At 39.8% G+C, this 13,689-nt stretch overlaps 1 protein-coding gene across 2 annotated transcripts in view; it reads left to right on the top strand.

Moving 5' to 3' along the window:
* Positions 1-13,689, top strand: part of HABP4 (hyaluronan binding protein 4) — a 40,432-nt gene that overhangs the window by 19,104 nt on the left and 7,639 nt on the right. For both annotated transcript variants that reach the window (XM_040620140.1, XM_040620139.1), the window contains one exon: positions 2,295-2,378. In XM_040620140.1, coding sequence (XP_040476074.1) covers positions 2,295-2,378 — 84 coding nt within the window. The remainder of the gene's footprint in view (positions 1-2,294; positions 2,379-13,689) is intronic.

Genomic DNA, 13,689 nt, shown 5'->3' with positions numbered 1-13,689 from the left:
AGGATAAGTATTAACTCTTCTCTTTTTTTTTTTGCATTTTATTTTATTTTTTTATTAATAATATTTTTTTATTATATTATGTTAGTAAAATATTTGATAGAATTTACCTGTGAAAGCATTTACTCCTGGAGTTTTTTTGATTGCTAAATCAATTTCATTACTAATAGTTGGCTAGTTACAGATTTTTTATTTCTTCCTGTTCGGTCTTAGATGATTGTATGTTTCTAGTAATGTATCCATTTCTTCTAGGTGTCCAGTTTGTTGGTGTATAACTTTTTGTAGTAGTCTCTTAATGATTCTTTGTATTTCTGTGGTGTCAGTGGTAACTTATCTTTCATTTGCGATTTTATTTATTTGGGTCTTCTCTTTTTTTTCTCCCCCTTGATGAATCTGGCTAAAGGCTTATCAATTTTATTTATCTTTTCAAAGAACCAGCTCTTAGTTTCAGGATCTTTTCATTGTGCTTTTGGTCTCTGTTTCATTTATTTCTGCTCTGATCTTTATTATTTCTTTTCTTCTACTCGCTTTGGGCTTTGTTTCTCTTTTTCTAGTTCCTTTAGGTGTAGAGTTAAATTGTTTGAGATTTTTCTTGTGTTTTGAGGTAGGCGTGCATTGTTATAAACTTCTCTCTTAGAACTGCTTTTGCTGTGTCCCAAAGATTTTGGACCATTGCGGGGTTTTTTTTTGTTGTTGTTTTAAAGATTTTATTTCTTTGAGAGAGAGAGAGAGGGAGCACACAAGCCAGGGAGGGGCGGAGGGAGAGGGAGAAGCAGGCTCCCTGCTGAGCAGCAGCCCACCCCAGGACCTTGGGATCATGACCTGAGCAGAAGGCATATAGATGCTTAACCGACTGAGCCACCCAGGCGCCCCTGGACCATTGTGTTTTCATTTCATTAGTCTCAAGGTATTTTTGATTTCGTCTTTGATTTCTTTATTGACCCATTGGTTTTTTATTAGCATGTTGCTTAGCACCTACATGTTTGTGTTTTTTCCAGTCTTATTATTGTAATTGATTTCTGGCTTTATATTGTTATGATCAGAAAAAGATGCTTGATATGATTTCAGTCTTTTAAATTCATTGAGACCTATTTTGTGGCCTAACATGTGATTTATCCTGGAGAATGTTTGAAATACTTGAATGTATATTCTGTTTGGGGATGGTTTGTTCTATATCTGTTAAGTCCATGGTCTAGTGTGTCTTTCAAAGGCACTGATTGATTTTCTGTCTGGATGATTTATCCATTAATGTAAGCGGGGGGTTAAAGTCTTGTACTATTACTGTATCACTGTTGATTTCTCCCGTTATGTCTGTTAACATTTACTTTGTATGTTTAGGTGCTCCTGTGTCGGGTGTATAGATATTTATCATTGTTATATTCTCTTCTTGGAGTGATCTCTTTATCATTATGTAATTTGTCTCTTGTGAGAGTTTTTGTTTTAAAGTCTATTTTGTCTGATATAAATATTGCTACCCCAGCTATTTCTTCTTCTTCTTTTCTTTTTTTTGCTTCTCTTTGCATGGTAAATGTTTTTTTCATCTCTTCACTTTCACCTTGTGTATGTTTTAGGTCTGGGTGAGTCTCTTGTAGCCAGAATATAGATGGATCTTGCTTTTTTTTTAACCCATTCAGTCACCTATGTCTTTTATTGAAGCATTTAGTCTATTTACATTTAAAGTAATTATTGATAGATATGCATTACTGCCATTCTGTTAATCATTTCCTGGGTTTTTCTTTTTTTTTTTTTTTTATTTCTTCTCTTTTCCTTTCTTCTCTTGCTTTCTTCCCTTGTGATTTGATGACTTTCTTAATATTATGTTTGGATTCTTTTATTTTTCGTGTATCTATTACAGATTTTGGTTTGTGGTTACCATGGGGCTCACATGTAACATCCTACGTATTTAACAGTCTGTATTGTTGATGGCCACTTAAGTTTGAACACATTCTAAAAGCACAGGTTGAGAAATTTTATGGCCTCTGCTAATACTTGGAATTTCCTAGGACAGTAAGAGTTTTAAATAATGGTTCTGGTCATTTATAATCTGTTTTTAAATTTAGGCCATTCATAGAAAGTTCTATTTCTAAAAGTACTTTTCACAGTTTTCAAGTCATTTCAATGGATAAGCAGTTTTCTCATCTTCATTTTTATGTGGATTACCTGTGTGTGTATATAATTCCTTGAATGGTGTTTACTTAAGAAAAAGGATATTGAAATGTATTTTTTCCGTCTTGAATATGTAAGAGCATTGATGTGAACATGTTTGTGTGACTGGGATGATTCTCACTGCTTTTCAGTGACATGGAGCTGGCCGCACCAATGGAAGAGACCGCAGCAGTGGAAGAGTCCCCGGGGCCCCTGGAGGAGGAGGCGCCAGCCAAGTGGGTATTTTATTCATTTTCCCATGGGTTGTTGTTGGTCTTTTTCTTAACGATTTCTAAGAGTCCTTCTCAGAGCAGGAAGCCCAGCCTTTTATTATATCACAGAAGGTTGACCTTGATGATTTAAGGAATAATCAAACTCATTAATAGTTCAAATAATCTAAGGACTGATTATTAATGATAATTAATGAGTTACATTTAGGAATTCCACCCAGTGCCCACACTGCTTTTCCATCAGCAGGTGGTACTGTAATTAGTCTTCCTCTTATCAGGACCCTCATCTTTTGTCCCTTTTTTCTCCCTGAGTCCGTCCTCTCTCTTTTCTTCATGGAGCTTAGGTCCGTGGTCCACCTCTAGCATCCTTGCCCAGTCCTTAAACTCCCTTGCCCTTGGATCTTTTGTTGTGCCTGGCTAGCAAAACCTGCCTCCTGGATGGCTGCTAGCTGTCTGCCTCCTCTCTCCCTGCACCTGCACGCTCAGCACTGCGGCTCACACAGCAGAGCCAGCAGGAACCCCTGTAAATTCTCGAGCCCCTGCATTCGGAAACGAGCCCTCAACACTGCCCAGCATTCCTCTTTTCTTGGGCTCACTCTTTCTCCCACCCTCTACTATGATCAGTTCCATCCTTCGTGTCTCCTCAAAGCCCTGACACTGCCCCCACTTTCCCCTCCCCCCTCCTTCTCATACCCACACCTTCTCTTTCATTTTCTGGATACAACTTTACCTCCTCTGTCACGCAGAAATTGGGAGCCATCAGATGGGAACTTTATCACCTTTCCACTCTTAAAGTTAGAAACCGGCCTGCACCTGCATGCCTCTGAGCCTCCTTCCCCCCTGGTCAGATAGAGGCGCCATCTCTCCTGCCACTTGGTCAGGCTTTGGATCCTGTTCCTGTGCAGAAACCTCACACTATCAGCTCCGTCCTTCTGAGGTGTGTTCACCCTCCTCCCCACTTTGGTCCTCATCAACGGTTTAAACATGCTTAGTGTCTCCTATTTTAAATCTGCTACTCTTGCCCCACATTCTCGTTCAGCTACCTTTCTCAGGTTGTATGTCCTGTTTCTTCATTTCCTCTCCTCTCACCTAAGCCTCACTTCACTCCAGGTCTGGCTCCGTCCCCATTGCCCTTCGGAAATAGTCACCACTTGTCTCCACACCTAATAGATGTTTCTATCGGCCTCTTTCTTGACCTGTCAGAGCATTTGGCTTTATTGATTCCTTCTCAAGTTTGCCTTCCCTGGCTTCTGTGAAATCTGTACTCTTCTGGTTTTCCTTCTGCCTCTCAGCTCCCCCTCTGCAGACTCATCCTTGTCTTTCTCGTCTTTTAAAATGTCGAGTTCTTCAGCGCTCTGCCATAGGCCCTCTTCTGAGCATCCTTAATAGGAGCTCCTGCACGCCTGCAGCTTGACTCGTCCTTTACGTGCGGACTCCAGGCTGAACCTCTGCTCCCGCCTTCAGCGTGGGCTCCGGGCGTGCGTGTCTCGCTGCTACTGCAGACAGCCCCCCACGGGTAGCGCAGTCGCTGCTCCTGCTCCACACGGCCAGGGGTCCAGAAACCTCTGTCCTCATTAGGTGTTTCCATCCTGTGGGACAGCCTGTCGCCATCCACCCAGTTACACGGATCAGAAACCTAGGAGTCCTCCCTTGAGGCTTCCTTCTTGACCCTCTTCCTTCCCCTGGATCCATCTGTCACCCTGGGCTGGTGATAGGTACCTTCTCTTCTCTCATCTCCGCTCCTTGCCGTCCTCTCATCTGATCTGTCACCACAGCTCCCGATGGGGCTTCCTGCTCTCTCACCTTCGACCAGCCATTGCCACACGACAGTGGCTTTCACACCCGCATTCTGGTTGTCATGTCCTCACCCCTGGCACAAGACCCAGTGCTCGCTGTCCTTTTGCTGCCCCTTGATCTGACCTGTGCAGTCCTACACGGCCTGTCCCCCCCAGAGCCCTCCAGTGCGGCTGCTCGTGCGCCTTCTGTGGGTGCAGCATGTGGCCCCGTCTGCTGTTCTCAAGCCCCTTTTTCCTGCCCCTGCCCCGCACATGCCAGAGTGCTTCTGCAAGTGCTGTTGCCTTTATCTTCCCTACCTCACTTGCAAACCTTCTTCACCCTTCCCCAATTTAACTCTTACTCGTGCTTCAGCTGCCAGGAGGCAAGGTGTCTAGTGGTTAAGGGCACAGACCCCCAGCCAGCATGTGGGTTCACATCCCAGCTCTGCCACTTACTAGTTTGGGTAAGTTATTTATTCTCTCTATGCCAGTTTTCTTCGTGTATAAAATGGGAATAATAATAGAGCCTGCATCTTAGTGTTGTTATAAGGGCTGGTTGGGGGGGGGGTGTCACACAGGGGGCCTGGCATGTAGTTAACGCTATATAAATATCTATTATTGTTCTCCTTATTGCAAGAGTAAAATGCTGCCGCGATGGACGATTATGAAAGCTGTTAATTTACTATTCAGAACAACCAGGAAATATATTGAATTGAAATGAATTGACAGTATGACTATTTAGACAGCTAACTAAGGAAGTAGATTAACAGTTTATATGAATGTTGAGAAAGTGAGTTAACTAGGTTCCTTCGGGAAAAATTATATCTTTTTTGAGCCAATAAACCATTGATACAAATGCAGGCTACGTAAGGCAGAAGAGTAGAGAGTCGGTTATAGCGTAACTCTAATCTATGGAATTGATCGAGGTACTCTGGCTTTCATAATATTAGACAAAATCTCAGACAAGCAAAATACTACTTAATGATTTGGTGGCAGACTCACTGTCTGCGGATCCTAGCAGAGCTAGCTGGCAAAGCCCTCTCTCTCCTGTGCTGACTGCCGTGGACCGTGAGTCTAGTTAGAATCACAGGAGCTGGGTCGTGGCGCAGCCGCGTGGCCGTCGTGCAGCCTACCGTGCTGTGACATTGTGTTTCTGCACTGCCCTGTCAAACTTTAAAATTATCACTAGAATTCCTAATAATACTATCACAGTTTTTTGATAATTTCCAACTTAGGTTTGTATTTGAGAAGTCCATCCGATGACGATGGTCTCTGATCCCCGCTTTATCTGAATGCTGATCTAACACTCGGGCTTTCAGCACCCAGCCCGAATGTGTATTCAGCACACCTCTCACTTTAGAACTTCCTGATAGATTAATTTAATGTACCCTCACTATGTTCAGACATACACCCCAAAGATCATATATTTTCCTCAGATTGGACACGTTTTGTTGGCTAATGTGCTGTGCCCTTCCTCCTCTTCCTTCCCTCCTTCCCCCTTTCATTACAGAAGTGTTACATGCCCCTCATTACATGCTGTTCTCATGTCTGAGGATGCTTGGGACGACGTCTTGGGAGTATTTGGCTACAAGACTATAAGAATAAATCTAACATTTATAGAGCATCTGTGGGTGCCAGGAGCTGCTCTAAATGCTTCCATGGCTTAACTCCTTAACCCTCTGCTGCCCCCCAGTGAAGAAGACACTGTTGCTGACCTCATGGGGAGACGTAGAGGTGAAAGGACTTGCTAAGAAGTGGCAGAGCTAGCGTTCAAACCAGATGTTGTGGGACAGACCTTCGTGCTCTTCCTGTAGTGAATGGTAGGAATAGGTGAAAAGTGCCATTTACACCAGTTTGCTACGAAGAACTGAAAAGGGGAGAAGATGTTGGTTCTGTGAGCAGAGGAGGGGTGCTAGGGTGCCTGAGGACTTCCCTACTCAGTAACATGGAACAATGCTCCCCTCCTTCCTCACAAGTAAAAAAGTCCTTATGAAAAGAGAGTGTTGAGGAAGCATCATTACAAGCTACATGCAATGAAATATTTTTCATTGTAATTTGTTTCCAAGTATTTTTTGCTTAGACAGTGAAGGTTGTTACGTATTGAATTTTCTTAAAGCCGGAGAACACCTCTTTAAAATGTACATGGCAAATTTCTGAGGAGCTCACAAGTTTAGCATCAAATGCACTTCCCTTTCAGTACTTGGGAAGCAAGGAAGAGATATTGTTTACATGTTAGGTTAAATCTACTTGCCCTGGTTAAGTAGTCAATTAAGTTTTATTTCTAGAACCCACTTTTTTTGGTTCCCTGCACCCTTTCATATATTGAGGTGGAATGGACATTTGGCCGTTTGGCGCTCTGTATGTCTTCTCTGCCCACATCTTGACTGTCTTCTGAGTGTGTTTCTCTGCCCTCTTATTCCCTAAAGAGCACAGAGTTTGAGTCTGGGCTCTGGAGATAGGAGTGGATATGAAACATGGCTCTTTCATTTGTTAACTATATGACCTCTGCCTCAGTTTCCTTACCTGTAAAATGGAACTGTTAATTGGATCTAAGTCATGGGATTAATTATCATGACCAAATTAATGTAAAGCTCTTTGAACAGCATCTGGCACCTACTAAGCATACAGTAAATGTTAGCATTATTGCCTCATTTATTTTTAAATAAAGTAACAGTTGTTAAAACAGTTCTATTTTTTTCTATAATTTCACCCATTTAGAAACAAATGTTTATCAAATTTGCATATAGCATTATTCACATTACAAATCATAGATTAGACCACCTTGTATCTACAAGCAGCTTTGATGGAAAATCATCTCCTAAGATTTTTGATAATATACCAAGAACTGTGATGGTCTTTGAATTAGTCAAAAGGTCGGCAGGGGGGGAGTGTTAAATTTAGAGTGATAGCAATTACAATGCTTTTATAACTGTTAGAAATATAACTGCTTTCATCCCTCCTGGAACTGAGGGATTAATTATACATCTCTTCCTGTTGAAAATCCAGTCTGCTAAAACTGCCAGTAAAAACTGCATATGGTGCCAATTCAGATAGGAAATGGGATCTGCCTCGCAGAAGTTCCATAGAATGTGTTTTTTGTAATAATTTGTAGTCACTAGAGAATACGGTTAAGGAGCCTGTCCTTGGTGATTTTATACTGCTCCCAACATGACTCGTTGCAAGGACGGATGGTAGAGGAGGGTGTGCGGGGACATCTGTATGTGCGCTCATGAGTGGTGGGCCCCAGAGTGAGCAGGGGCGGGGCCATTACGTTGCGGGAGGGAATCACTTGCCGCAAATGCTCTCTTCTGAGCTCCACTGTTTGCTTCACTTGGGCTGTGTGCGTACCACTTAGAGACTGCACTGCTCGTACGCCTTACCCTTTTTGTTCGAGCCCTTCGTGTTTGGATGTGATGGTCTTTGAGGCAAGCAAACAGGAAAAGTACTTCTTCTGTGGTCTTAACACAAGGTCTGTTCTCACTGAGCTTTTTGGAATTTGTTAACTTCTGTTAGGTCGTCTGCGTCACGAAAGGGTCCTCAACTTCACTGGGTCCGTTTAGAAATCGGAACTAGACTATAGTCTATAATCAGAATAGCTTTATAGAAATAAGTTCTGTCGATTTCCTAATTCTGTCACAAGCAGCCTAAAGGACCTTTATGAATCCGTAACATTTCTTTACTTTTAGATCTGTATTAGAGATTATGTTATATAAAAAATAGTATAATGAACCTCTAAGTTAGTCCTCTTAGACTTTATCAAATCACGGCCATTCTTGTTTCATATATATCTCTACCCATTTCCTCTTCCCCCCAGGATATCATATATCATTCTTCAATGTTTCAGAATCTAAAAGTCTACTCTTTTTTAAAAAAAGATTTATTTATTTGAAAGAGTGAAACGAGTGTGGGGGGCGGGGCAGAGGGACAGGAAGAGAGAGTCTTTATGCAGACTCCCCACTGAGCGCCGAGCCTCACATGGGGGCTCAGTCTCAGGACCCTGAAATCACGACCTGAGCCAAAACCAAGAGTCAGACGCTTCACCGACTGTGCCACCCCGGTGCCCCTAAAAGTCTACTCTTTTTAACTGGAATAGTGTTACCCCATCTAAAGTTTTTAACAATTCCTTAAATATCCGGGCAGTTTGTCAGTTTCCCTGATCTTTTTAAAACAACTTATTTGCTTGAATTAATACTGAAATATACGTCTCAATTGGTATATCTCTTATCTCTTTTTAAAAAGGACTGTTGAGATACAGCTCACATCCAATGAGTGACGTGTGTTTAGTATGTACAGTCTCACGAGCCTTGACGTCCAGATACACTCGGAAAACCGTTACCACAATCTAAATGTTGAGTGTATCCATCAACCCAAGAAGTTTCCTTTCATCCTTCTATCACCCTCCCTCCTGCCCCTTCCCCAGGCAGCCAGCGATCTACTTTTTGTCACTAAAGATTAGCTTGCAGTTGCTGCAGTTTTCTGTAAATGGAGTCATGCGTCGCGTCTTCTTGGTTGCCTGTGTTCTTTCACTGAGCACACTTGTGAGATTCTTCCATGTGGCTGCGTGTATCAGTAGTTCACGCCTCCTCAGCGTCCGGCAGCACGTATCCCACTGGACGGAGACACTGCCGTTCTTCATCCGTCTACCTGCTGGTCACTTGGGTTGTTCCGGTTCTTGCTGTTACAAATGAAGCTGCTATGAACATTTTTGTGTATAAGTCTTTCTGGGATATACATTTTCATTTCTCCTGTGTAAACGCCTAGGAGTGGAATGGTTGGACTATATGGCGGGTGTATATATAACTTTTTAAGAAACTGGCAAACTCTTTTCTAAAGTGGTAGTTCTAGTTTTTATGATTTTTAGCCATTGTAATAGCTTTATATCTCACTGGGGTTTTAATTTGTATTTCCCAATTGACTAATGATGTTAAAGCAACTTTTTATGGGTTATTTGCCATCTGTATATCTTCTTTAATAAAGACTGTTGAAATTGCCCATTTTATAACAGTTTTCTTATTACTCTGTTTTGAGACTTCTTCATATATTCTGGATTTAAGTTCTCAGATACATGATTTGCAAATGTTTTCTTCCAATCTGTGGCCTGTCTTTTCAGTCTCTCAACAGTGTCTTTTGAAGACCAGCAGTTTTTAAATTTTGATGAAGTCTACTTTTATCATCTTTATCTTTTGTTGATCCTGCTTTTGGTCTCAAATCTAAGAAATCTTTGCCCGATTTAATATCACAAAAATTTCCTCCTATAAGTTTAATAATTCGGGTTTTTATATTTAGGTCTGTGATCCATTTTGAGTTGATTTTTGTATATAGTATGAGGTGGGGACCAAAATTCCCTCTTTTTTCTTTTTTTAGCATATGTATATCCAGTTATTTCAGCACATGAAACACCATTGTTAAAAATCAGTTGCCCATGGGGTGGGCGCCTGGGTGGCTCAGTTAGTTAAGTGTCTGCCTTTGGCTCAGGTCGTGATCTCAGGGTCCTGGGATTGAGCCCCGCATCAGCCTTTTTGCTCCTCAGGGAGCCTGTGTCTCCCTCTGCCTGCCACTCCCCCTACTTGTGCTCTCTCTCTCTCTCTGACAAATAAATAAATAAAATGTTTAGGAAAAAAACTCAGTTGTCCATTTGTGTTTACCTAAGCCTCTTTCTCTACTCCGTGTTTTATGCCATTGGTCTGTTTACGTTACACAAATATTACACTATCTTGATTATTCTTAAGTCACGCTTAATCTGTATGTTTTTTCTTTCCCTTGCAATTTATTTGTCAAAGAAACTGGGTCATATGTCCAGAGTCAGAATTTTACTGAGTGCCTCCCTTGTGGGCAATGGTGTGCTGCTAAATACTCAACATCTGGTTCTCTAGGATGAAAAAGCCTGGATCTGTTGTACTTGCTGGTTTCTGTGGTGTAAATATTCCCGTCATGGCTGATTTAAAACTTCCAATGTGTCATCTGAATGCAGAGTCGGGAAGAGATGTGCAATAGTACCCTATTATGTAACATTTCTGCCATACACATACATTAGGTCTAATTACCCCAAGAGCATAGATAAAGATAAAATATAGTGAAATTCTCTATTAGGGAATAGTGAATTGTGATTATTTATTACCTTCACTTTAATATAGTTAACTATAAGTTTATATAATTTAATTTTTAACAGTGATTAACAGCCAGCTCACAAAATTCGTGAAAATTTAACAGTTGGCTGTGAGCCAGTTCCAGCTGGTGCAAGCTAGTTGCAACACAGCATTGCTTGTAGAGGAGTTGAACATGTTCTCTGTCCCCTGGATTTTCTGTATTCCCTAGAAATTAACAGTGAAAGTCAGAGGTTTGATCAAATTCAGGTTAAACTTTTTGTAGGATTGTCTCATAGGTTTTGGAAGGCTGCCGGTCATCATTGCCTTTTTTCATTATTTCATTAAGTCTGCACACTGGTGATAGTCAAATCTCATTCTTTCTTCGCTTCTTAGCTGGCATGATCTGTAAAGAAAAACTTACCTAGAACGAGTTGATTACAGTGAGGTAGAAGTTTGTTTAAGAAATGTAGGATAAATAAAGGTAAGGCAGAAGTACCTTTCATTTATCTATTTTTAGAATAGTGAGTTGGTTCAGTTCCCTATCATACTTCCGAGGTACGAATGACTTAAGTGTCATTACGAGCTTAGAGATTTAAGCATATTTCAAGTGTTTCAATCCACTGACTTTTTTATTCTTATGGGTTCTTAAACTGACCCATTTTTTTAGCTAGAGGGAACTTCTTCAAGCTGATTCTTGATCCTTTACACACATACTCGGTCATCTTTGATGGCTTTCTTGCGTTTTGGTAAGATGTGTTCTGAGCTCATCTATACTTCCTACCCAACACAAAATACCACACACCGAGTCATTTTTCCAAAGAGAGCCATTTTCCTTTAATAGAATTTGGGAGTTAGAGACCACAGTCTGAGCATTAGGGGTGCTCACTGCTACTAGGTTCTCGATTTGTTTCTAGAACATTTAAGTAGACAGAGCTAAGAAATACGCACACACACACTCTCTTTTTAGATAAAATATATTATGAGTTTATTCATTATTTCCATTTGAAATTTAAGACTACAAGTTTTTAGCAAAGCTTTCTTATGCTTGTTTCTCTTTTACTTCCCTGCTGAAAAATCCCAGTTGTCAGTAACATCACTCATTTGCTACACACACAAGTAACAAACAACATTACCAACACTGTGTCCAATAATATGATTACTAAAATGTTATAGAGAGAGAAATGAGTAATCAAAATCATATTAAAGGCATTTTAAATAGTTTCTCTTGATGGTTATATCACCAACTTGATAAACATTAGGTTAATTTGATTAATTTTACTTTCAAATTTTAGAGACTGAATTTTAATTTAAATTTATTTTATAATTATATAAAACATTTGTGTTTCCAAAGTTCCATCTGATAAAACATTACACTTTCCAACTAACTTCTATCTGTGTTCTTTCTCTGGCCTGGTATTATAATTTTTAAAAATAAAACCTATGTGTATACAGGTTTTCCCTGCTATCCGAAAGTGGGGCATTCCTTTGAAATATTTCGTAGGCCAAAATGGCATAAAACAAAGAAGTGATTACCATTAATTTATATTAAAAGTTTTTTGAGCATTCCTAGACCCAACAATTAACTGCTTAGGCTTTTCTAATACTTTAGGACACATTGCTAACAGATGTACAGAATAAATTAAGATGCAGCACACATGCTCCCAGACACAGGTCAGAGCCGTCCGCTTGATGCTGAGACGCGCTGAGTGTAATTCCTGAGAAGGAGCTTGCTCAGGCTGCTCTCGCTGCTCAGGATACACTCTGCCTCCCTGCAAAATAAAAGCCGAATACTAGTTTTCACTTTCTTGCCTTTTTTTCATAAAAGCAAAAGTCCTCTTCGGACTTCTTTCAGTTTGCAGAAACTGGTACTGATGTAGGCTTTTTGTAAAAGCTTAATGTGAACGTCCAGAAAGTGGGAGATACCTGATACGTTTGTGTGTCTGTTTCTTCGGTGAGTGGTGCTGTACATTCCACTTTGCTTTTGCATGAATGTATCCAGGAGACACTCTATAGCAACACACCGAGATAGTCTTCATTCCTGTTTAAGCTGTTTAATATGCATGTTCAATATCCATAATTTTTCTACCAAATTTCTCTCTAGAAGAGTTTGGGTTGTTTCCAGTATTTTGCTATTACAGATTCTTAATATCTTTTCATATTTTTGCCATTATATATATACTTTGGGATATTTTAATATTTAACATTTTTCTAACACTTTATTATAAAAATTTTCCAACATAGCAAAGTTTAAAGAATTTTAGACTAACCATCTAATCTGCCACCTAAACTGATGTATAATTTGTTTATTGTGAAATGTGTAAAACTAAGTGTGCATTCATTGTTTTGGTAAATGCGTGTACTGGAACCCAAACTCCTCTATCAAGATACAGAATATTACCACCGTGACAGAAAGTTCCCTCATGCTCCTTCAGAGGCAACCACTGCTTTGATGTTTTGTCTACTGTTTGCTTGGTATTTTAAAGTTACTTTATAAATGTGCCTCTTTGGGATGCTTGATGATTATGCTTCTGTCCTGATTTCACTAATAGTTTTTGTATCATTAACCTATAACCTAGGATTGTAAGTTCCATCAGCCTTTCTGTGAAGGTTTTATAGATTTGATTCCCTTCTCACTCATCACCTAATTTTTTTTTCTTTTAAACTTTATTGAGGTATAATTCCCATACTATAAAATTCAGCCATTTAAACTGTACAGTTCAATGGTTTGGGGTATATTATCTTATTAATTTTTAAAAAATTGTGGTAAAACATATATAACCTAAAAATCACCGTTTTGACCATTTGTGTTTAATGGCATTAATATATTCACACTGTGTGCACCCATTACCACTATCCACCTCCACAACATTTTCATCATCACAAATAGAAACGTATCCATGAAATAATAAATCCCCATTCCTCCCTCCCCTTAACACCTGGTAACCTCTGTTCTTCTATAGCTCTATGAATTTGCCTATTCTAGTACCTCATATAAGTGGAGTATAATATCTGTCCTTTTGGGTCTGGCTGATTTCACTTAGCATTATGTTTTCAGTTTCATCCATGCCATAGGATGTATCAGTGCTTCATTTCTTTCCTTTTCATGTATTTTCTTTTTGGCGCTAAATACATATAACATAAAATTTACAATTTTAATCACTTTAAAGTGTACAACTAAGTGACATTTACTGTGTTCACAGTGTTATGCAACCATCACTGTTATCTAGTTCTAGAACGTTTTCGTCCCTATACCATTAAGCAGTCATTCCCTGGCCTCCCTGCCCCCAGTCCCTGGCTACCACTAATCTGCTTTTTTCTCTATCAATTTGTCTTTTCTGGATATTTCATATAAATGGAATTGTACATAAACTTTTTGTGCCTGGTTTATTTCATTTAGCATAAAGTCTTCTGGGTTTATTCATGTTGTAACATGTATCCATACTTCATTTCTTCTTA

The sequence above is a fragment of the Ursus maritimus genome, unplaced genomic scaffold (genome assembly GCF_017311325.1).
Source record: "Ursus maritimus isolate PB19 unplaced genomic scaffold, ASM1731132v1 scaffold_34, whole genome shotgun sequence".
Taxonomy (NCBI): domain Eukaryota; kingdom Metazoa; phylum Chordata; class Mammalia; order Carnivora; family Ursidae; genus Ursus; species Ursus maritimus.
Note: the sequence above shows the minus strand (reverse complement) of the source record. Positions and strands in the feature narration are given on the sequence as shown.